This window comes from Myotis lucifugus, unplaced genomic scaffold (assembly GCF_000147115.1).
Source record: "Myotis lucifugus unplaced genomic scaffold, Myoluc2.0 scaffold_6, whole genome shotgun sequence".
Lineage (NCBI taxonomy): Eukaryota > Metazoa > Chordata > Mammalia > Chiroptera > Vespertilionidae > Myotis > Myotis lucifugus.
Genome location: NW_005871054.1, coordinates 7,580,674 through 7,604,493, shown reverse-complemented (window position 1 = coordinate 7,604,493; position 23,820 = coordinate 7,580,674). Strand labels below are relative to the sequence as shown.

The 23,820-nt window shown below is 49.7% G+C and overlaps 1 protein-coding gene across 1 annotated transcript in view; it reads left to right on the top strand.

Annotated features, from left to right (window-relative positions):
• Positions 1-23,820, top strand: part of SPTBN1 (spectrin beta, non-erythrocytic 1) — a 124,428-nt gene that overhangs the window by 93,336 nt on the left and 7,272 nt on the right. Inside the window, 15 exon segments of the mRNA XM_023746789.1 lie at positions 1,215-1,305; positions 5,481-5,627; positions 6,480-6,743; positions 7,667-7,891; positions 8,824-8,913; positions 9,085-9,366; positions 10,175-10,305; positions 11,488-11,692; positions 12,063-12,437; positions 14,546-14,790; positions 15,966-16,104; positions 16,824-16,908; positions 18,758-18,954; positions 20,136-20,248; positions 20,911-20,974. Of these exon segments, the coding sequence (XP_023602557.1) occupies positions 1,215-1,305; positions 5,481-5,627; positions 6,480-6,743; positions 7,667-7,891; positions 8,824-8,913; positions 9,085-9,366; positions 10,175-10,305; positions 11,488-11,692; positions 12,063-12,437; positions 14,546-14,790; positions 15,966-16,104; positions 16,824-16,908; positions 18,758-18,954; positions 20,136-20,248; positions 20,911-20,974 (2,653 nt within the window).

Below are 23,820 nucleotides of genomic sequence, written 5' to 3'. Positions count from 1 at the left end.
TTTTCACCTTCTAATTGTGCCGTAGAGTTTTATATCGTTGAATTATGCATGAGCTCTTTCCATTTAGCATTATAGAAGGAATATTTTTCTGTTCTTGCATTTTGTCTAAGTGGTATAAGCATATTAAGGTTTGTTTTCCTGAAGCGTGGAACCCCTTTCAACTAAAGAAATTTAGAATCATTGTATGTGTCTGGCACATACCTGACGGTTTATCTCCATTCACGTTATCCTATCGTGCTGCAGTCACTGGCGCCTGTGGGAGCAGAGGGTTTTCCTTTGGTTCCCCAGGCAGATAACGGCTGCAGTGCTGCTACTGCCACTTGTTTTGCCAGCACATGTGGCGTGTGGCATTGCTGTCGCATGGCATTGCTATTACATGGCATTGCTAGATCTTTCTTGCTCCTCCTTGAGGAGGGCTCTTTAAAAGTCAGCAGCTTGGCTGGGGTGGCTCAGTGGTTGAGCATCGACCTATGAACCAGGAGGTCATGGTTCAATTCCCCATCAGGGCACATGCCCTGGTTGCAGGTTCGATCCCCAGTAGGTGGCATGCAGGAGGCAGCCAATCAATGATTCTTTCTCATCAGTGATGTTTCTATTTCTCCCTTCTCTGAAATCAATAAAAATATATTATTTAAAAAAAAAAAGTCAGCAGCAAGTGCTGTCCGAGCTGCTCTTCTCTTTCATTGTGGAGAAGCAGAGTTTGTGTTCTCTCCCAGCCCTGCCATGGGGACTGGCGGGGTCGGGGGAGAGACCTTGCCCAGGCACATAAGAAAGAAATCGCTTTGAGAATCAGAATGAAAAACTCAGACCTCCCCATCGACATTTTCTTAGCCATGTTCATGTCCCGTCACCCAGTTACAGGTTCCTCGGAGATACGGTCACGGTGCCTAAGATGGGGGTTTGCACACCTGCGAGCTTAGAGGGCCCCCCCCCCCCAACACTAGATGAGGAGGCACCAGGTTTGTACGGCTCATTTGAGTGCGTCCTTGGCCTGTTGTGTGGCTTAGACAGGTGTTTTGCTCTCTTTTGCACCATGACTCACTCACTCATTTGGAGGATGCTGAGAGCTCTTGTTTATCTTGTCTCCTTGGCAGAATTGAGGACTGTAAGCAAACTGTTTTCAGCACACAGAGAGACCCAGGGGAGAGATCGAATTGTGAAGTCTGTGTTTCCAGATTCTCTAATTTTTTTTTTAAATGTTCTTATTATAACAGACATAGGAAGAATCGAGAGGCAGCCAGTGAGCTTCTGATGAGACTGAAGGACAACAGGGATCTTCAGAAATTCCTGCAAGATTGTCAGGAGGTACGTCTCTCTCTCCCCTCTCCCTTACTGGTTTCTAGCAAGAGCCAGCCAGCAATTTGGCAGAAGAGCCCCTGAAATAAAACGGAGGCCAGAAATTCATATCACATGATTTTCAGGTGGGCAGTCTGGTCATGTCAGTTCTCCAGCTACAACTTACCACGTAGAGTGACTAGATTATTATAATCTGGAATATTATAGGCCAGAGCTGTGCTGTCCATTGCAGTAGACACTAGACTAGCCACATGTGGCCATTTCATTTTACGTTAATTAAAATGAAATAAAATGAAGAGTGCAGCTCTTCCACCTTCCAGCAGTATTTTGAGTGCTCAGTAGCCACCTGTGGTTGGTGGCTGCCATACTGGACAATGCAAATGGAGAATGTTTCCATCATCTAAGAACTTTATACCAGACAGCGATGTCCTAGGATAGTCTGTAGCCTAATTAATACTTTAACTGTTTAAAGCAATGTCCAGTCTTTCCAATGGGCTGGAAGGAAGGAACTGGAACTGGCTACCCAGTTAAGAAGCAGAGATTTAAAAGATACATATCAAGTTTCTTATTCGCTTAAGACCTTAAAATGTCCATCTTTCAGCCTCCTTAGATTCCTGTCTAATATGCCAAGAGCAATAAGCCTGACTTCAAACTCTTGAGTTTTAACATGTGGTGTTAATCTGTGGTTCTTACACTACTTTGTGCTCAATGAGTACATGCATAAACAAACTTGGGAAACTACGGTTAGCCGGCGAAGTGCGATCTCTCCGCAGGCGTGGCTGGAGGCGCCTCTAGCTGACTTCACGTGTGTGCGTTCAGGGCCACGTCATCTCTCTCTGGGTGCCAGAGGACAGTGGTGTGGCCCAGGCCTCTCTAGATTTTTAGACTAAATTCCCCCAGAGACAAGAATGGGATAAAGACTATCCAAGTGAGGCTATAGGGACCTTGTGGGGAGTTGGGGGGGGGGGGTTTGGAGCAGGGTCAAGTAGGATGCTAAGAACGTGGCTCAAATCCTCACAAACACCTGCCATGTGAATGTGGCAGGGGAGAGATCGAATTGTGAAGTCTGTGTTTCCAGACGGCTCTACTAACAGTTGTGTTAGAGCAGTCTTTCACGTCCATTCAACTGCTGTCTTGCTGTGAATCTGGCAGTGTGCTCCAGCAGCTAAACCTCAAGAAGGAAAGTCCCTGAATTACGCCGTTTAGGGTCTGTCTGCCTTCGGCACCACGTTGATGAATCTAGGTCTCCGGGGAATTTGCCTGGAGCCAGGCAGGCTGAAGACAGGAGTGCCTGCCTCTGCAAGTGACTCGAGCATTAATAATCCATTTGAGTAGACGGCTCATTAAAGAGGCATTCATGTCCCTGGACAGTGCACAGAGGAGAGTGATGGGGTCTGAAGCTGGCGTTGCACTCTGTGCTGCAGTGAAAGCAAGTGGCCGTTCCGCATTGGAGGGAGTGGACGGGATCAGGAGACGTGTGCGGCCTGGGCTGTGCGTTCCACAGACGGCAAGTCCCTGCGCAGCCCTGGTGCTTCCCTCCATCAATGACTCGTTTGAACCTCAGACCGTATTTAGGGAGGATGGGATTCCAGGCTCTTGCTTAAAGGGCAAGTTAGTGAGTAAAATTCATGGACCTGACCCTGGTGAAACCTGGGCTGAATTGGAGAAGGTGAATGCCCGGAAATGAGCAGGAGGCTGAGAGGACCAAAAGAACCCTTGGGAGAAACCCGGTTGAAATTTCCAGCCCCTTTTTTCCATTTACATACGGGTGGGTTCATAAATAGAAACGTGTAGGAAAAGTAAACATAGAATGATAGTCCCTCCCAATGCAATCACAGCAAACAGTCTTAGTGAGGCTTTGGATCTTTGTTGACACTTGTTTCAAACTGGCATCCTTGGCTACGAGGAGCCCGCTCCTTACCCCAGTGCTGGACGTGTGCAGGGAGGGCTCGGCTGGGCTGGTGCGTCCTGCAGGGGCTTGCCGGTCTCCTTGTGACCGCTCTGCCACGTCTCCCGGTTTGTCTTTTCTTCCCTTGCGTCTCACTACGTTAGTGCAGCCATAGTGCCTGCTGGGGGGTGTCGTGTGGTGGTGGAATTTAGGTCAGGTTTGGGGGTTTCAAAACCCTTGGAGTTTGAAGCACAAGCAAAGGGGTGATGTGTATCATTCTGTCTTTCAGCCTCATTTTCAGCCAGAGTTTCTGAGAAGGGAGGTGTTTTTAAGGAGGACAGTATAACTGGGCGGGTGTGGCACAGGGATAGCAAGCTCCGTGCTTCCCTTTTAGCTTAATGTGGTGATCAGAGCATTTTTTCCTGTCCCTTTCCAGTCTGCACAGTGTTCTTTTTCTGCAGAGAATGAATGTGTTCTCAAATGACCTTTGTAAATGCCCACAAATAATAGCTGTAGCGCTGATCCCAGAGTGCTGAGGGGGGCAGATGACCAGCAGGTTCCACAGACCCGCCTCACTGTGCTGCCTCGCATGAGGCTTTATCTGTAGGGTGGCGTGTTCAGCAAAGAGCAGATTTGTTTATTAGCCTCTGCGTTTTATGTAGCTCTTTTTTTTTTTAAACCTCTCTTGGGTAGGTAGTTAAGAATAGCAAAAATATGTGCATGTCCTTGGCCCATTGGATAAGTAAATGCCTTCTATTGTGTTTAATATCCGTGTGTGTGTGTGTGTGTGTGTGTGTGTACACAAAATACAGGGGGAAATTTCACAGTTTGGTTTCCTTTTAACCTCTTTCCCCTTGGATTGAATGGCCATAGTATTTCAGATTTTAGCTGCTCAGATCACTGGAAAGTAGGTAATCCTTTTAAAGTAGGAAATTTAGTGTCTCTATTGTCAAACAACAGATCTATGGTCCTTGCTTACAAAGGGCTCTATGAGATTTACTGGTTTTCCCCTCAGTAATGAGTGACACCACAGGTCTCTGCCTTTTGCTGTCAATCCCCACTCCCTCCCGCGTGGTGGGTGAGCAGCCTGAGAAAGGCAGAGATGGTGCCCAGAGGTCAGCCCCTTCGGAGCCAGGGGTCCTCCTCTGACCCCCATTGCTCCCCTTGGCATCGTTTCCAAAGAACGGGCTTTCTATTTAAGCAAATGTATGGGGAAGCCTTTTCCCAGCAGCAGCCCAGAGTACAAGCAAATGGCCTTGGAAGTCCTGAGCCTGTGAGGGTGTCTGTGGGCTCTAGATGCCATTTCTGACCCTTCGGAGGGAGGGTTGTGAAGGCGTTCAGAGCAGGTCTGTTGTGGCAGGGGCAGGTGTGAGAGTGGGCTACTGGCGGTCCCTGAAGACCTCTGCTTCTGCTTCCGGGCTGGCGCTGTATTCCTTTGTGTACCTCCCACCTGGGCAAACAGACGCTCTTCCTGGTTCGCACGGTGTGTGGGGTAGGAGTTAGGACGCTGGCATGGCCGACGGCAGGCAGGCAGTGAGGAGCGGGTGAATTGGGAAGTGTGTCCGGGGCCTGGGGCCCGGGGCTGGGCTGACTCCCGGCCTGGGCCTCAGCAGAGAGCTCCCTTCTCAGATCTGTCAGCAGCTGGCAGGCTCTGTGAGGCTTTCAGAGTCCAGGGCCAAGTTGACATGTTGGCCTCAGAATCCAGTCCGGTGAAGTGGTCTTGGTCTGACTAGAAGGCCTGTAGAGAAGTAGTGGCTGTAGTGAAAGGGGTGAAGGTGACTCATGTGAAGGAAAGGGCATCATTGAGGGGGCATCATCGCTGCCTTGCCCGTAGGGGAGCTAGTTATGTGTGCGTTTGGGCATTCCCATAAATACATCCGTGAAGGGGAGCGAGGAGTAAGAGAAGAGGGATTTTTGTTTTTTAATAACAGAATTAAAAGAGTAAAAAACTACCAAGTGGAGTGAAAGACAGTTAACGTGGTGTAGCCAGGCGTTCATGTGGAAGGGAAGAAGGTTGGGAGTGCTGAGCAGTCGGACAGCTGGCTCAGAGCTCTGGTGCTGCTGGACTCACTGTTAGAGGCAGCGTGTGGAGCGTGGCTCAGGCCCCGCCTCCGTACAGTGGGGCTGCCTGTCATGGCAGGTCACAGCTGTACCGCCAGTGCTTGGCCGTCTCTCGACACGGAAACGTGCACAGCGTGCCTCTACAGCATAACGCGACTCCTTCCAGGCCGAGCAGGGCTGCTGTCTGTGATCCCAGTCTCTGAAACCTTCCTGTTCCGTTTCTCTCTTTTCCTAGCTGTCGCTCTGGATCAACGAAAAGATGCTTACAGCCCAGGACATGTCTTACGATGAAGCCAGAAACCTGCACAGTAAATGGTTAAAGCATCAAGCCTTTATGGCAGAACTCGCGTCCAACAAAGAATGGCTTGACAAAATTGAGAAGGTGAGTTAACGTGTCTGATGAGCTGCCGTTTGCGCGGCGAGGAAACGGACTGGGTGGACATGAGCCCCTTTTCATTTAGCACGTTTCCCAGCACATTTGAGTCATACTTGACCACATACAAAAGGTACACAGTCCGTCGTCGCCCCACATCCAGTGCCTGACTCGCACCCAGCAGAAACCCTCGCGCTGGTGTGCGGGCCCCGGGCCTTCCCGTGGGTGCTGGGTGTGCAGGTTCTGCTGTGCATCTCGTCTGCAGCCCACGGTGGGCCTTGCCGTCGTCCATGTATAGGACCGGGACAGAGACTGATCAGTCCAGTCGCACAGAATGTAGAGATGTTACATATTTTTAAATTTCCCTATTTTTCTTGTATGAGTACTGTATTCTAGTCACTGTAATAATTTGAAATGTATTCTTTCAGCCCAGGGAGATTCTGTGCTGCAAGAGCATAACCGAACATGAATGTGGTGAAGGTCCCCACGCTCCCTTCTCTCCTTGACACTTTTTATATTGTTTCAGACTGGGAACAGTTAAAACAATGTGTAATGGTCTTTTGGGGGTGGTGTGGAGGCGATGAAGTCTTAGGTTATTAGCATGACATGCCCCATTGCCCCAGTTGAAACAGTTCCCATGTGCAATAATCATTTCCTGCTCGTCTCTCATGAAAGTCGGTGCCCAGACTAGGTCATCGTCGGTTTTATCAAGTAGTAACTTCACGTGGAAAAGACTTGGAGGGGCGGGGGGTGAGGGTGTGTGTAAATCACTGATCAAATCATCGTAGGTTTGTTTTCCACTGTGACACTTGTTCTTTAGCCAACCGTTTATTTATCACCACGGTGGTTTGTGTTTTCTAGGAAGGAATGCAGCTCATTTCAGAAAAGCCCGAGACAGAAGCCGTGGTGAAGGAGAAACTCACGGGTTTACATAAAATGTGGGAAGTCCTTGAATCCACCACCCAGACGAAGGCCCAGCGGCTCTTTGACGCGAACAAGGCTGAGCTCTTCACCCAGAGCTGCGCGGATCTGGACAAGTGGCTGCACGGCCTGGAGAGTCAGATTCAGTCTGATGACTACGGCAAAGACCTGACCAGCGTCAACATCCTGCTGAAAAAGCAGCAGGTGAGGGGGCAGGGCAACCGCCTGCGTGGACTGTTTCCGTTTTACTGCCATAGTCCTCACTCATCCACCGCCATCCACCCGCGATGTCAGTGGTTCTCAATCGTCTGGCCCTTTAAATACAGTTCCTCATGTTGTGACCCAACCATAAAATTATTTTCGTTGCTACTTCATAACTGTAATGTTGCTACTGTTATGAATCGTAATGTAAATATCTGATATGCAGGATGGTCTTAGGCAACCCCTGTGAAAGGGTCGTTTAACCCCCAAGAAGTCGAGACCCACAGGTTGAGAACCGCTGCTCTATGTGAAGGGATTTTAAGTCAGCACAGTGTTAGCTCCCATAGCATATGGGGCATTTCCAGAACCAACGGGAAAGAAACAACCAGTAGAAGTATTGGGTGTTTGTGCACGGGAATATTCTTTTTACATCATCATTTTGTTTGATGGATGGTCCCACCATTTAACAGTTGAATAAATATTCATTTCATTCAGTTCTGCATAAACTGAATGTAAATTTATAAATACATGAAGGAAGGTGTTCATGCTTGCAAACTTTGCTATATAACATCTAGATATAAGTGACAGTTATCCGAGTGGTTCAGGGTGCAAGACATTTGCCCCATAATTAATTCTTTTGTTTCCCCTGTTATTTTCCTCCCATTTCCTGGATAAACTTAAATGTTCTCCCAAATTTCAAAATCCTAGAAAGGGATTTTTTTTTTTTTTTTTTTTACATCAGCCCACAGAGTGGAATGCCCATGGATAGTTTCACGCATGTTAGGAAACACTTTTTTAGACTCTCCGCTGTATACATTTATATTCCTCAACCTTCCCTGTTGGCCAGTGCCCCAAACAAACATTTCATAGGACGGTCCGAGTTGCCCTCGTCTCCGGCTGAAAGGGGGTCTGTTTTCTGGCCTCAGATGCTGGAGAACCAGATGGAGGTGCGGAAGAAGGAGATCGAAGAGCTGCAGAGCCAGGCCCAGGCCCTGAGCCAGGAGGGCGAGAGCCCCGACGAGGTGGACAGCAAGCGCCTCACCGTGCAGACCAAGTTCATGGAGCTGCTGGAGCCCCTGAACGAGCGGAAGCACAACCTGCTGGCCTCCAAGGAGATCCACCAGTTCAACAGGGACGTGGAGGACGAGATCGTGAGTAGACCCTCCTGTCCGCCTCCGGGCCTGGCCTCTCTGGAGCCAGGGCTCCGGCCTCTTGGTGGGTCTCACCGCAGCCTCGTGGGTGAGCCGAGCTTTCAAGGCCGACGTCATGTACATTCTGAGGGTTCTTTCCCTGCTCACATGCAATGCAGCTCCATTTTTCTGTCCGGTTTTTATAAAGATATTCTCAAGTGTCTTTTTTTTTTTTTTTAAATTGATTTCAGAGAGGAAGGTAGAGGGAGAAACATCAGTGATGAGAGAGAATCATTGATTGGTTGCCTCCAGTACACCCCACACTGGGGATCAAGCCCACAACTGGGGCATGTGCCCTGACCGGGAATCAAACCGTGATGTCCTGGTTCATAGGTCGATAGTCAACCACTGAGCCACGCTGGCCAGGCTTGAGTATCTTAATGACCCAAGAACAGTAATTTTTTGTTTAATCCTCACCTGAGGATATTTTGTCCATTGCTTTTTAGAGAGAGAGAGAGAGAGAGAGAGAGAGAGAGAGAGAGAGACATCGATGTGAGAGAGACACATCGATTGGTTGCCTCCCACACATGCCCCAACTGGGGCCAGGGATGAACCTGCAACCCACATGTGTACCCTAACCGGGAATCAAACCCGGGACCCTGCAGTGCACAGACCAACGCTCTAACCATTTAGCACACCAGCCAGGGCAAGAGCAAAAAAATTAAAAATTAAGATTAAGCATGAGGACTCAGTAAATTGGGCATTGAGGATGGGGCAAGATTTGGGAGCCAGTGCATGCCCCGTGTCAGAGCAGGGCGGGCTCCTCCACAGCCTTCCAGGAGGATCGAACACACTTCCTCTCACACTTGCTTCCCTGCTCTTCCCTGCCGTACTTGCTCACGTCAAGTATTTGTTCTTTGCGCGGCCCTGACCACTTGTTTACAATTCTCCAGCTGTGGGTTGGAGAGAGGATGCCTCTGGCCACTTCCACGGATCATGGCCACAACCTCCAGACCGTGCAGCTGTTGATAAAGAAAAATCAGGTAAGCATTTCTGCTCGGGTTCCCTCAGTCTGGCAAATGCTGCTCCAGTGAGAAGGCGGAGAGTGGGAGAGAGCCTGAAGGCTGGCGGGTGCCCCTTGGCCCTCACGGCTTGGCGTAAACAGCACGCTGTTGCTGTTTAGCAAACCTTGGTGAGTGTTCCTGCTCCCACAGACCCTCCAGAAGGAAATCCAGGGGCACCAGCCTCGCATCGACGACATCTTCGAGAGGAGCCAGAGCATCGTCACCGACAGCAGCAGCCTGAACGCCGAGGCCATCCGGCAGAGGCTCGCCGACCTGCGGCAGCTGTGGGGCCTCCTCATCGAGGAGACGGAGAAGCGGCACCGGCGGCTGGAGGAGGCGCAGAGGGCCCAGCAGTACTACTTCGACGCGGCCGAGGCCGAGGCGTGGATGAGTGAGCAGGAGCTGTACATGATGTCCGAGGAGAAGGCCAAGGTGAGAGGGTCCAGCCCCCCAGGGAGGAAGCTGGACGCACCCGGCCCCTCTTCCCCGAGCTTTTTGCTGATGGCCATGTCTTGGTGGAACATCTCATTGCTGCCTTTGCGTGTCATGGGGCACCCTGGTGCATAAAGGTGGCTGGGATTCTGTTGTCTGAATCCTGGCATGTCATTAACAATGGGTCGTCCTATCTTTTTTTTATAATTTAAATTTGCCAGAACCCTTCTTACATGCTCAGTAAGTTTTATAACATACACGTGATACTTCTAAGACCATTTGCGACCATTTCCAGGCTCCAGAGTCTGTGACCCTGTGAGGAGTCAGCCTCAGCACACACTGGCTGTGCCTGGGCTTCCTTCCTGCTCAGAGGGTCTCAGTCATCCCCTCGCCTCACGTTCGTCCTTCACACGGTCTAGTTCATGCTGACACTCTTTTTTAAAAATATATTTGTATTGATTTCAAAGAGGAAGGGAAAGGGAGAAAGATAGAAACATCAACGATGAGAGAGAATCATTGATCAGCTGCCTCCTACACACCCCACCCTGGGGATCAAGCCCACAACCCGGGCATGTGCCCTGGCCAGGAATCTAACCGCGACCTCCTGGTTCATGGGTTGACGCTCAACCACTGAGCCACGCCGGCCAGGCCATGTTGACGCTCCTGAACTGCTTCTGTGTTCCGCTGCCCAGGTCTCGCTTCTGGGCTTTTCTTTCTCCAAGTCTTCCCTCCGGCCCCATCGCGTGGCATCCTGCCTCCGCTAAGGTGGTATTGGGCCTGAGGGAACGGTGGTGGCATCTCTCTGCAGGATGAGCAGAGTGCCGTTTCCATGTTGAAGAAGCACCAGATTTTGGAGCAGGCGGTGGAGGACTACGCGGAGACGGTGCATCAGCTCTCCAAGACCAGCCGGGCCCTGGTGGCCGACAGCCATCCTGAAAGGTGATGCCGTTTGTCCAGGCGAGCCCGGGCTACCAGTTCTCCAGTGAGGGCCTCTTACTTCACCCGTGCCCAAGCTGCGGCTGGTGCTCATCTGAGTACCTGGCACCATAGACCTTTGAGAAGCATCTTGATAACAGACCAGTAGGCCTATGCTGCGTAGGAGGGTGAGCTGTTAGGTAGGAAATGGCTCTCGTCAGTGAATTATCTCCTGGTCAGGCCCCTATTGAAAGACCATTGGTGATCGGAGTCAGAAGTGCAGAGTGATTTGCACAGATACATTATCAAAGCGCCTACCGGTGCGTTGAAAAGGTCGTCATTCTAGGAAAGTAATTTCTAGTTCTGAGAGGAATGGGGTAGTGTGATTACTAGTAGTCGCTAGTAGATAGAAGTGGACCTGTTAAGTAAAAGGGCTCCGGGAAGAACCAAAAGATACCACCTCCTGCCTCACACACCTCTAGTCCTCGAATGCCTTAGCAATAAGAAGATAGAAGAGGTGCGTGTGGCACTCCCAGCTCTATGCCAGGCTCCTGTGTTAACTTCGGTGGCCGTCACTTTAGGTTTTCTGTGTTTGTAGCTGACTCAGGAGAGGAATAGGCCTTGTGCGTTACCCAAGGCAGGTTGGAGAGGGGGTCTCTCGGGTGTTCATGCCCAGGATTCCCAGAAGGGGGCCTTCCCGGCGTCCAGGGACAGGCACCAAGAAGCCGCGTCTCTCTGCTTTCCTGTTATAAGACAGTCATTCTGGGGATAAAGGGAGGAAGGGGGGTGCAGTTCACCCAGGGCCGAGCGCACAGCCCAGAGAGGTACAGGCGTGTGCCATTCAGGGGTACCACCTGTCCCTGGGCTGCATGGTACCCGAGAATGTGGGGCGGCTCCTGGATTTTGCATTAACTTTTAACGTCAGAGGAAATCCTGACCTGCAGAGCCAACGTCAGAGGAAATCCTGACCTGCAGAGCCAGCAGTACAGTCAGAGCCTCTCCCTCCATCATGTCAGGTTGCCTTGGGCCTCAATTACGTCTTGTTTACATGTTGGCTCTTCTGGGAATTGAAGTCAAACTTGAGAGTTTTATTTTATATTTTAGGTTAAATAGGTTAACCAGAGCTTCCTTCCCACCCCATTTGTTTTCTGCCTCAAGGAAGTTTGACATTTAAGTCCTTCTCCCCCACCACCTTCCCCCTTTCAGTGAGCGCATCAGCATGAGGCAGTCCAAAGTGGATAAGCTGTACGCGGGTCTGAAGGACCTGGCGGAGGAGCGGAGAGGCAAGCTGGACGAGAGGCACAGGCTGTTCCAGCTCAACCGGGAGGTGGACGACCTGGAGCAGTGGATCGCGGAGCGGGAGGTGGTCGCAGGGTCGCACGAGCTGGGGCAGGACTACGAGCACGTCACGGCAAGTACTGGGGCAGAGCACGGGCGGGTGTGCGGTGATCCACTTGTGTGGTTGGCCGTCTGCAAGCAGATAAAACGCCCTGTACGCCAAGGTCATGGGATTTCATTTCCACTCTGTCACTGGGCGACTTTGAGTTGGTTGCTTAACCTCTCTGTGCCCCTTTCAGTGGAAGAAGGACATGGAGCCGGTGCCTTACTCGGGCTCCAGGGAATGAATGGGAAGGAATTCCGGTTGATAACAGGTCCTAGAGCTTAAGACCTGTCGCCAGGTCATCCATACTCCTGTTTCTTTCCAAAGGACGTTCGTGTGATCAAGAAGTAAAATGTCCACAATAGTCTCACTGATTTCTTTACGCTCATCTCTGTTTCAGATGCTGCAGGAACGGTTCCGGGAATTTGCTCGGGACACAGGGAACATTGGGCAGGAGCGCGTGGACACAGTCAATCACATGGCAGACGAGCTCATCAACTCGGGCCATTCGGACGCCGCCACCATCGCCGAGTGGAAGGACGGGCTCAACGAAGCCTGGGCCGACCTGCTGGAGCTCATTGACACACGAACCCAGATCCTCGCTGCCTCCTACGAACTGCACAAGTTTTACCACGACGCCAAGGAGATCTTTGGGCGCATACAGGACAAGCACAAGAAACTCCCCGAGGAGCTGGGGAGAGACCAGAACACGGTGGAGACCTTGCAGAGAATGCACACCACGTTCGAGCACGACATCCAGGCCCTGGGCACTCAGGTGGGTGGCGGAGCCTTCCGGGGGGCGGGGCGAGGGGCGGGGCCTTTCTCTTTCCAGAGCATCTTTGTGCATCTCCGGGAATCTCTCGCTGTTCCTGGACTCCAAAACATGCCTCAAAGAGTGGCCTAAGTTAAATGCGTGTGCGTGCACGCGCGCATATGAAAATGCTCCGTTAACTTACCAGTCCGAAAGTTCTGCATTTGCTGCATTTGCAGACATTGTTTAGAGGCACATCCTCGTGATTAAAATAAGCCAGATGCACACACAAAACACTTGCAAGTAATAGACCTTCTCAACAAGAATTTGTATCATGTTAGCATATCTATCCAGAATCGTTTCCAAAATAATACCGTGTTATTTTCCATCAACCAGGGCCTGCGTTACATGACACAGAAGGAAAACCAGGTTCTGACCTTGTCATATGCCTGGTGTCTCCCCCAGTGTGAAATGCTAACACTGAGACTCTGGTTGAAAGGTGCTTGACTCAGCGATCACCACATAACAGTCAGAGTCTGTAGGAAACTCACTCATCTCTGCAGTTTCTTGTTCAGTCTTTTAGGTGGAAAATAAATTGTGTCCTTCCCTCCTCCCCCCAGATTTCATGGTCCTAGAGAAGAAGTCAGTTTTATTGTAGATACCAGCCCTCCGTCTATTGGGGGTTTTGTTCTTGTCTATTAAGAGCACATTGATCATATAGTTAGGGGCCGGCAAACTTCGGTAGAATCCAAGATAGTAAATCTTTTCAGCTCTGCGGGACATACCATTCCTGTCGCAGCTACCCAGCTCTGCCATTGCAGCGTAAAGCAGCTACAGACAGTGTGGAAATACGGGGCATGGCTGTGTGCCGGGGCATCCTTATTTATAAGACAGGGAGCCAGGTTCAGCGTGGGCCGACCCTAATCTGGCACATCTGCCTTACCGTTCTCTTGTGGGCTCTGGGGTTTGCTCTGTGGAGGGACCACCTTCCCTGCCTTTGTCTCACTTGCCCTCGATTCGCCCCCTTCTAGAAGCAGAGGGGGTCACAGCTGAGGCTCCCGGCAGAAGTGCTGCAGCTTTGCCACCACGGGGGTGGATGGTGTTGAGGGAATGCTTAAAAGAGATACATGGAGCGGCCTAGGGTCTGCGTCATGCAGAATGTGAAAGGGCCCGCTGTGGGTCGGCTGAGTGCCAGAGCCTCCCGGATATTTTCATGGCTGTATCAGGCCCTCTTGTGTGGAAGGGCCCGCGTGCATTAACCAGTGCATGGACTGTGTTCCCAGTCTTTTTGCTTTTGCAGGCAACACTGCAGTAAATAACCTTAAGTGCATTTCATTTCCTAAGTGTGCAAGAATGTGTAGGGTAAGGTCCCCAAAGTGAGAAGCTAGAATCAAAGTTGCTTTTCTAACTCTGCTGCTGCTGCCATTCGCCTCCTGTAGGAGCTGTGGCCGTTGTCCTGTCGGTAGGGAACTACCTCACTGGGGGTAAATCATCCAACTTGAACTAATAGATAACAAAGTACAGTATCTCTGTGTGGCCTCTTTTTATAAGGCCCATTGGCGTTTCCTGTTTTTGCAAAGATTTTGACATTTAGGTTTTGAAATTCGCCTAGTTAAAATTCTACCTTCTTTGACATTAGTCTGTTGTTGTTTTTCAACTACGTTAGATGCTGCATTTTTATGTTTTTCAAGTTGAACGGTCCCGTTGTGCGAGCTCTTAGAGATGGCACATAGATTGTTTTCAGCAACATCAAACAGCCGTAGAAAAAGTTGTTCTCAAAGTGCTCTTCCTGGCAGTTTCTCGTGATAAAAACATCGTCTTTACCCTGAAGACGAGTGTTTTCTGCATCATCCTTACGTCCCTGGCCACCTCCGGGGGACCGTGCTGTAGCCTTTCATTTGTTTCATCGTTTATGCAGAACTTAATATTGTCCTTCAGTACATTTCTAGTGCCCTTGGGGTTGGTGACGGATCTCCCTGATGAAATTGTGAGCTTCCCGGGGTCGGGGGACCCATTGTGACTTGGTGTGTAAACCGAAGGGTGTGGGGCGCACGTGTGACGGAAGTGTGGGGTGATGGAGCCAAGGCCCGGCCTCTGACCCGGCTGTCCCCCCCCACCCCGTCACTCCGCAGGTGAGGCAGCTGCAGGAGGACGCGGCCCGCCTCCAGGCAGCCTACGCGGGTGACAAGGCCGATGACATCCAGAAGCGGGAGAACGAGGTCCTGGAGGCCTGGAAGGCCCTGCTGGACTCCTGTGAGGGCCGCCGGGTGCGGCTGGTGGACACGGGGGACAAGTTCCGCTTCTTCAGCATGGTGCGGGACCTCATGCTGTGGATGGAGGATGTCATCCGGCAGATCGAGGCCCAGGAGAAGCCCAGGTAACGCGCCAGCTTCCTGGGCAGGAGATCCAGCGAGTGGCCCTGGGCATGTGTAGATGGGATCTTCCCGAGAGAGCTGGGGCCTTGCCTGACGCTTCGAGGCCAGAGCAGGGTGGGGAGGCGTGTGGGGGGAGCCGCACTGCCTCCGCTGCCTCCCGCACGCACTGGCCGGGGAGTGAGGGGCCCAGCGCTGGCAGGCCCGCCCCGTTTCTCCCTCCACCTGCCCCCACGTTTCACACCCACCCAGGCTCTCCTGCCCTTGGGCATGACTAGCTCTGCCTCGTCATTGAAATGAGGGGACTTTTCTGAGTTCTTTATCTGTCCGTTAGATTAAAAACACTCTGTCCCTTTCATAGACAATTGCTGGAGGAGTCTCTTAACCCTGCATCTGCTCCCATGGTGTAAGATGATTAATATTTGTTCTGTATCTTCCCTTTGGCTGTCTCATGCAAAGCAGTGAAGAGAAGCTCATAGATGAACAAGCAGGCACATAGCTTCCAGTTCACCCCTGTCAGCTCCAGCCCCCACCTCACTGAGCAATGAGCCACGTCCCAAGAGAAGAAATACATGGAATATAATGTGCTCGTGGGTGTAAAATATATGTATTGCACATATAACGTATATACTGTATTTCCTAGATCAGACTCCCAGGCTTAGGTTCTGGCTCATGAGAAGCTCTCGGCTCCACCAGCCATTGGTTTCTGAGCTGGTCCCGCTCTGTGTGTCTCCGTGTCCAGAGAAGGAGGGAGATACCAGCTGCTCTTTTGAACACACATGTGCTGAACCTTTGGCAGCTAACTCACTGGGTACGATTGGGGACACACGTTAATGCTTCTGTACCTTCTTGAAGAGTCTGAATTGCATTTCACAGTAAGTTTGAACAGAAATCCAGTCGTTTTTCCAGCATGTGCCTGGCAGCCATTGTGAATTACTCAGGCGCACGCGCGCACACACACACACACACACACACACACACACCAATGAGAGCACACTTAGCTGGTCCTGAATTATACTGTCGTCGCACTTTAGCTCCTGTGACTCAGACTGTGACTCAGACCTTCAAGGTAAATCGTGCCATCAAGCAGTTTCCTTCTAATTAATTACGTGTTTTGAAACCAACCCATTTATTTGAAAAGCTTGATCTCCTAAAGGGGGTATTATTTGTCCCATTTTAGGGATGTGTCATCTGTTGAACTATTGATGAATAATCATCAAGGTATCAAAGCTGAAATTGATGCTCGTAACGACAGTTTCACAACCTGCATTGAACTTGGGAAATCCCTGTTGGCGAGAAAGCACTATGCATCTGAGGAGGTAGGGTGCCCTGTTTCGGGGTCCCGGGGTGACTGCAGCTGTGTTAAGATGTACAATGACTTTATTTTGTGAGTATGTATGTACCTGTGTGTATGTATCCACAGAGAAAAATGCACATGTACATTTATACATACATATGCACATACTTATATATATTCCAGAACTTCTTGCTTCTTTCCTGTGTGTGTAGAAAACAATTACTCAGGCTGTGGGCAGAGCCAGGAACTCCAAATCCGAGGCCCAGCAGACAGTGTTTGAGGGCCCCAGGCTGAGGTTTCGGCCTCTCTCAGCGTCATCAGTACTCTTCCCGGGTGACCCCTTCGCCATCGCATGTGCCCTCGATCCCTTTGCTCCTCAGTGGCGGTTGCTACTTCCAGTTAGGATAACGGTCGTACAGAGGTGGCTGGTTAGTCTGTGTGTGGCCCCGTCAGGGGTTTGGAAGTTCCCGGAGAGGTCAGGGCTTGGCCCCTTGCTGTCCCTCTCTCCCTCCCGAAGTGTTTGCCTAGGGAGCCCCGAGGCTGGAGGGACTCAGTGCAGAGCTGGCCTCAGGACAAAGCCGCCCCACCCTCCTGCTGCCTCTGCTCTCCCAGGGGTTTCCTGGCTCAGTGATGGTTTTGACAGAAAGTGTGTTTTTCGTGTGTGGAGTGGCCTGTCAAGGGGAAACCGGAAGGATGTGGTCCATTCTATTAAGATGTCCCCCTGGTGCTGTTTTCTCACAGATCAAGGAAAAGTTACTGCAGTTGACGGAGAAGAGGAAAGAAATGATTGACAAGTGGGAAGACCGATGGGAGTGGTTAAGACTGAGTAAGGACATACTTGGTTTTTCTCTCTCTGCTCTTTTTGGGTGTCCCTCGAAAGTATGTGAATTTATTCTCCTGCTTTAGTTGATTTGATGTGATGTTATCACTTAACGATGTTTGGAATTCTAAACGCTCCCCTTTTTAATGCCCTATCTCACCATCCGTGCTAAGTACTGTTCAGTAGTTCCCTGAGGCTGTTTTTCTTCACCTCATGATTGACCTCCTGTTGTGAGTGGGGTTTGGGTGTTCTGGGAACAGCATGGGGAGGGCAGAATTGGGTGTCCCTCTGGGGGAGTACAGAAGGAAGGTCCCCCCACTACCCACAAATTATTACTGCAGAGTTGAGGAGGTAGAAAGTTGGCCTGATTAGGTCTTATATTTGGTGCTCTTAGAAGGGCGAGGACAAAATAAAATAAAAGTTAACAACTGTAAATGTTTTACAGGGAACTAGGCATTATCCTAAGTGTCTCGTAGGTTTTTCTGTATTTACTTCCCACAATGACCCACTGAGATGGACTCTCCTCTTAATCTCTTTTTATAGAGGAATATGTGAAATCACAGAGGGCATAATATACAGTATTGGGAATAACATTTAATAATTGGTATGAGCTCTTAACAGTAGCCCAACTCAGCATTATTTGTACATGTTGCCGTTCTGTGTTTGGGCTCTGGGCCCTGTCCTGGTGTTATTCCAACCCTCAGACCCCAGGGTTGCTTCCGAGAAAGAGAATCCAAGGGCCTTTTCTAAAAGGTGTGTAGGAGACCTGGGGAAGCCACCTCACCCTGTTGTGCCCAGAACCCTCTTGCGAAAAGGAAATCCCACTTTTGACCATTCTTTGGATGAGGATTTGCTGTACACTCTTAGAATTCCCAGGGCAGGTTCAGTGTAGTTCAGCAAAACCCCTATTGCACCCCCTGTGGAGTGGGCGCCAGCTTATGTGGTGAGGAGACAGGTCTCTGGTGCAGTGGTGGCACCTTTCCTTGTGGCCTGGTTGGGGGCTACCAGGATGACAAAAGGAGACAGACACCGGCAGTTCCTGGGGGCACGGATGCTCCCTGCAGTCCATTTTTTACCTGCGTAGCCCCGAGCATTGCTGCTGGAGATGTACGAAAATTAATGTCCACCACAGCACAGCCGAGGTCTCACCTGCCTTCGCACAGCTGCAGTGGACGTCACACTGTTTCCCTAAGTGCGGAGGGACAGAACGAATAAGGCAAAAGCCTTAGCCCACATCATCTCCATTTTGTATAAAACTCCCGTATCCCTCCCGCCCTCTCACCCTCCACCCCCCTCCCCATAAAAGAACTACAACCCCCAAAAGGGTGCTTTGTGAATGCCTGCTCCTTCGGGCATAGTCTGTCTGATTGTATGTAGACTGAATTCCTTGCAGGTTTATCTGAGGTTTATCTCACTCGAGAAGGCTCAGTGAGCAGAGAGCACCTTCAAGGCCTGGGCTGTCTGGTGTGGTAGCCACTGCCCACAGGTAGCCTTTGAGGACTTGAAATGTGACTGGTCCAAAATGAGGTGTATCAGAACTCTAAAATACACCTCAGATTTCAAAGACAGAAGAAAAGATATCAATAATTACTTATATTGATGACATGTTGAATATGATAACAATTTGATATGTCAGTTTGTCTAAAATACGCTTTTGAAATTAATTTCCCCCGTTTCTTTTCAGTGTGGCTACTGGAAAAGTTAAGGTTGCATGGGTAGCTCACTTGACATTTATTTAGACAGCTCTGATCTAGACTATAGACGGGTTGTGCAGGCAGCTGCCAGCAGAGGGCAGTGCCACCCCTGGCTGCTAGGCCCCCTGCTGGCCCGTACTCACTCTCGGTACCCTGTGCAGTTCTGGAAGTCCATCAGTTCTCGAGGGACGCCAGTGTGGCCGAGGCCTGGCTGCTCGGACAGGAGCCATACCTATCCAGCCGGGAAATTGGCCAGAGCGTGGACGAGGTGGAGAAGCTCATCAAGCGCCACGAGGCTTTCGAAAAGTCTGCAGCGACCTGGGATGAGAGGTTCTCCGCCCTGGAGAGGCTGACGACGGTACGTGCCGCCGGGTGCCTGGCCTGTTGGTCCCCCTGGCAGCCTCTTTTCCGAAAATGCTCGCCTGCTAGACCCGGGAATTCACATCATTCCTCTGCTTCTCAAAGCAGCCAGGATCTTCCTGAAATGGGTGGCTATCTTGGTTCAGAACCTGGGGAGACTCTGGGGCTATCACCCCTCCATCATTTCCTAGGCACCTGGATTTAAGGTCACTTCTGATAGCTTCCTGCCTGGGAGTTGATGGATTGGGGTTTGCTTTTCTCCTTTGATCCGTCTTTCGTCCTGTGGCTCCCAGCAGCTTGGGTTACCAGGGAGCATAGCCTTGCAGCTTCCTTCAGAATTTCAGAATTAGAATTCCCATCATCCCAGCTTGATCCTAGACCACTGAAAACCTCACCGTTCCTGAAAATCTCTCTGCCAACATAAAGGCCTTTAATAGGGCCTGTTCATTGGTGTTTCCTCCCCCAAGACACTTGCGCTCCTGGTAGAAAACCGACTATGGCAGGGGTCCTCAAACTACGGCCCGCGGGCCACATGCAAATACAAATATTGTATTTGTTCCCGTTTTGTTTTTTTACTTCAAAATAAGATATGTGCAGTGTGCATAGGAATTTGTTCATAGTTTTTTTTAAAACTATAGTCCGGCCCTCCAACGGTCTGAGGGACAGTGAACTGGCCCCCTGTTTAAAAAGTTTGAGGACCCCTGCTTTATGGTTTACAAAAATGGTGCTCTTTCACTCCAATTTTTATGTGTTTGGGTTTTGGCTGAACACCAATCCCTGCCACGCACAAGCAGCCTGAGAACCCCTGCACTGTCTCAGTGGTGTCTGAGCTCTGATGGGAAGCCAGCATGGCCCTGCTTCCTAAGCCAAGTTGAGAGCTGCCGGTTTGTGTAGAAACTGAGCCCAGTGTCCCCAGGGCATACAGACAACTCCTGGGAATTCTACCAGCCTCTGCAATGGACCTGTTTCATCACTGATCCCGTTTCCTGTCGCTTGGACTTGTGGCTGTAGTTCTGTGATCCTAATGCCCTTTTGCTTAGGATGTTAGAGCCACTAGTTGGCCATTGTGACCCAGGATAGAAAACTCGGCGTCCAGGACTTCCTGAGTTCATCTAGAACCCTCTCCTTAAAAGAGGCAGAGTTCGGGGCCCTGCTGAACGCCACCTTGTTCTCTCTCAGTTGGAGCTACTGGAGGTGCGCAGGCAGCAAGAGGAAGAGGAGAGGAAAAGGCGGCCGCCCTCGCCCGAGCCGAGCACAAAGGTTTCTGAGGACACCGAGTCCCAGCAGCAGTGGTGAGTCCCGGCCCGGCCCTGGAGCCTTAGCGTTAGCGGCAGGTGAGGTGCAGGGAGGAGCATCTTTTCTAAGCCTGTGTGTGCCGGCCTAACCCCATGTCCTTCCTGTTACTTCCTTCTGTAGAACTGTTAGGGTCTGTGTAGGCACCCCTGGCTTGTCCACGGTCACGTTGCTGTGTAGGCGGCAGTAGGGGATATAGACAGTGCCCTCTCTACTGCCCATAGGTGCTCACACGAGTACACACACACACTCAGAATTCCCATAAGATTTCATGGAGGGAGTGAACCACCCAGATTTCTTGCCAGTGATTTTGTGGAGATGCTTTTTTGAAAGTTCTGGGTGACTTCCCATGAAGGACAGAAATCGCTCTGCTTCCGAAAGTCTGTTGTTGTGCCGTGGTAAGAGCTCCGTGATAAACCCAGTGCTGCCTTGTGGGGAGGGTGGGCCTGCAGTCTTCCCGCCCCGACTAGAGTGGGTGTGAAACACTTAGAAAGATTTTAAAAGAAATCAAATTGTGCAAAAGAGGGTTGCATGTGTTTTTCGAAGAGAAAGCCTGTAATAAAAGTGACTGATGTTCTCTCCATTCTTTCCTACTGTTTTCTCTTTCCCTCTTCTCCTTTTCTCCCCCCTCCCCTGTCCTCTTTCCCCCTCCACCCAACAGGGATACTTCGAAAGGAGAGCAAGTTTCCCAGAATGGTTTGCCGGCTGAACAGGGATCTCCACGGGTTAGTTACCGCTCTCAAACCTACCAAAACTACAAAAACTTTAATAGCAGACGGACAGCCAGTGACCAGCCCTGGTCCGGACTGTGAAGTTCACTACCATTTGTCAAGAACCACTCTTTCCAAATCCTCATGGTTTGACCATTTGGCTTCCACTTCACCCACAGTGTTACAATTTTACTTAATTCATAGCCTTCCTCGGTTTCATATTTGTTTGCGTTTAATTCATGTTTATTTGAGTCTTTTAACTGATGGGATGCTCAGTTGCCTTAAAGCAACATACTTATTTTTTTGTTTATTTATGTGAGCTTTTTACTTTATTGAGATTTTACAGCAAAAGCCTTACATGAGTAATTGCAATTTAATGAGATTACAGCAAAATGAAGAAGAAAGCTAGAATCCGAAAGGTATGGCATACCCAGTTATACTAACAGGGTGCGGTACTGCACTATATGTAGCCCCTTTACAGATGTTATTAACCTGCAATAGTTTACTGGCAATTAGGAAGGCCCGTGTATGCGGAAGGAGACTTTAAGTACTACTAAGATTAAAACCTAACGTCAGCGGTGTGACATTCCATGGAGGGCGCATCCATTTATTGAAAACGACAAGGAAAGAAAAAGGAAGTTGGATCTGCTTGGGAAGCTGTTTGAATTTTTGGGTGCAGCATCTCAAATGTTTGAGACCCTCGTATCGTTTATTACTTTTTACAAACCAGTTCCTCCCTTACATTTTTCTGCCAAGTCCTGAGGTGAGAACTCCAGGCTTCCTGGCAGTGCCCGCCGAGGGTGGTGCGCCCTGGCCTCGGTCACCCTGGGCACCACCGGGATGCCGCAGGCGACCGCAGTTCTCAGCCCGCCTCCCGGACTTCCAGGCCTGGGCCCTCAGCCAATGACTTCAGGCTGTCAAACTGTTTCAGTTTTTCCAACAAATGGAGCAAAAGCCATTCTGGTTCACCCTGATTACTTGAACGCTGCCCGCGGTGGACCCCCCCAGGAGCAGTTGCAAGCCTCCTGGCTTCCGAAGTCATGTTAGCGTCTCTATAGACAGAAACCCCATTGCACGTCTCGTTACGGATTCACTTTTCATTTTCTGACGAAAATAACGTTCTTTGGTGGAGTTCTCTAATAAGGAGTCTTTTAGGAGGGCATTTTGTCAGACCACCAGCAGGGACTGAAAATGTTTTAACGGGGATTCTGTTCCTTAGGAATAAACGCTAATGAAAGAGGTGATTTCCTGGTACTGATCAAGACAAAACCAGATCCATGTGACAGCACAGCCTCACGAGACATTCACTTGCTCGTTTGCCATACTTAGTGTTAGTGGAATCAGAAACCTGTTTTGATATGTGTTCTCCATGAGTTAAGTCTAATTTGTCTTTTCATTTCATGATGCATGTCTTTTTTTTTTCTTTTGTCAGGATAACATCATATAGCATCTTGTTTGTTTTTCCTTATTTCTATGTACATACCTATCTACTGTGATTGTAGATGGGTATATAGATAGATGCCAAGCTTCTTATGTTCTGGGGTAGTGTGCACCATTATTGGGTCTCTGCCTTAATACACACCAAATTCCATTGTAGAGAAGAGCCACTGCTTTATCGTTGGTCTTGTAGGGAGCCCTGACGTGTGTTTCTGGCTCCAAAGTTCATGTGTCATTGACCTATATGTATATGTGATGTTTCCATATATATGTTTAAATTTTGTATCATCAGGACTAATGCCCAATTTTATGCTTTTTGTATTCAAAAGACCAAAAAATAATAATAATAAAACACCAAAAAAAAAAAAAAAACAATGACAACAACCACATAAGCACACAGGAAAGTGGTGCTATGATGTTTTTGGCATGTGTTCTGTGACTATTTTTATCTAGGTTTTTAAATTGTAGCTTGCCAGAACAAATCTTTAATTCCAATTGGACTGGATTGGAAGGAGAAAAGGCCTTTTCATTCTTTTGAGTTATGGTGCAGAGACTCAAGTTAATGAACTTGAAAATAGTGTTGCTTCGTGCACTTAGAAAACCAATCGGGTGTTTCTTGTGCTACTAGCTGTCACGTTGCATTTGTGTTCACCTTCTGATTTAAATATCTCAGGTGTACCAGCCACTAAAGCACTGTGGACTAATCGCTAAAGCGAAGCAACAGGGGGGGCAGGGGGAGGGTGTGATCACGTGTACCCACTGTTTGGTCATAGCACTATGATTTGCTTTTGATGTTTGTCTCTAGTGGTGTGTTGTCTGTTGGCATGCTTAAGCACATGTCCATTAAAATTCATTTTGTTCCTTTTATTTTTCTTGTTTTCTTGTTGGTTAGTGATTCATTTGCATAAACATTAATTATCTCTGCATACTGGTTTGGGGTTTTCTCTTTCCTTCTAACTCCAAAGAAAAAAATTTTTGCTGCAGAATCTTCCCCCCACCCCCCGAAGAGGCTTCCCCGGCCTTCCCCTGGAAGTCTGACCAAGTCCAATCAATTGCAGCCCTTTTTTAAGTAAACTTCTCTCCGCCCAGGTCATCGCTGTCACTCGCAGTTTTGGAGTCACACCTGCAGCACTAATTTTTTTTTAACCTGATTTCTATACACACTAACTCCATGTCTCCCTGGACTCACGCCTGGCACAGGCCTCCAGACCAAACTCCTCCTTCCTCCCCCACCGGAAATTCCCCGGAAGCACACACACAACAGATTTGTCAACCTCAAAGTCCACTCACTGTCCTTTGACTCGGGGTTTTGTTTTTTTTTTGTTATTTCCCCTCCTTCATCTCTCCCTTCAGGCGAAAGAGAGAACTACTTAAATAGCCGCCTGCTTCATAAGCAGTGCCCACAGGAAGGCCAGGATAGCCAC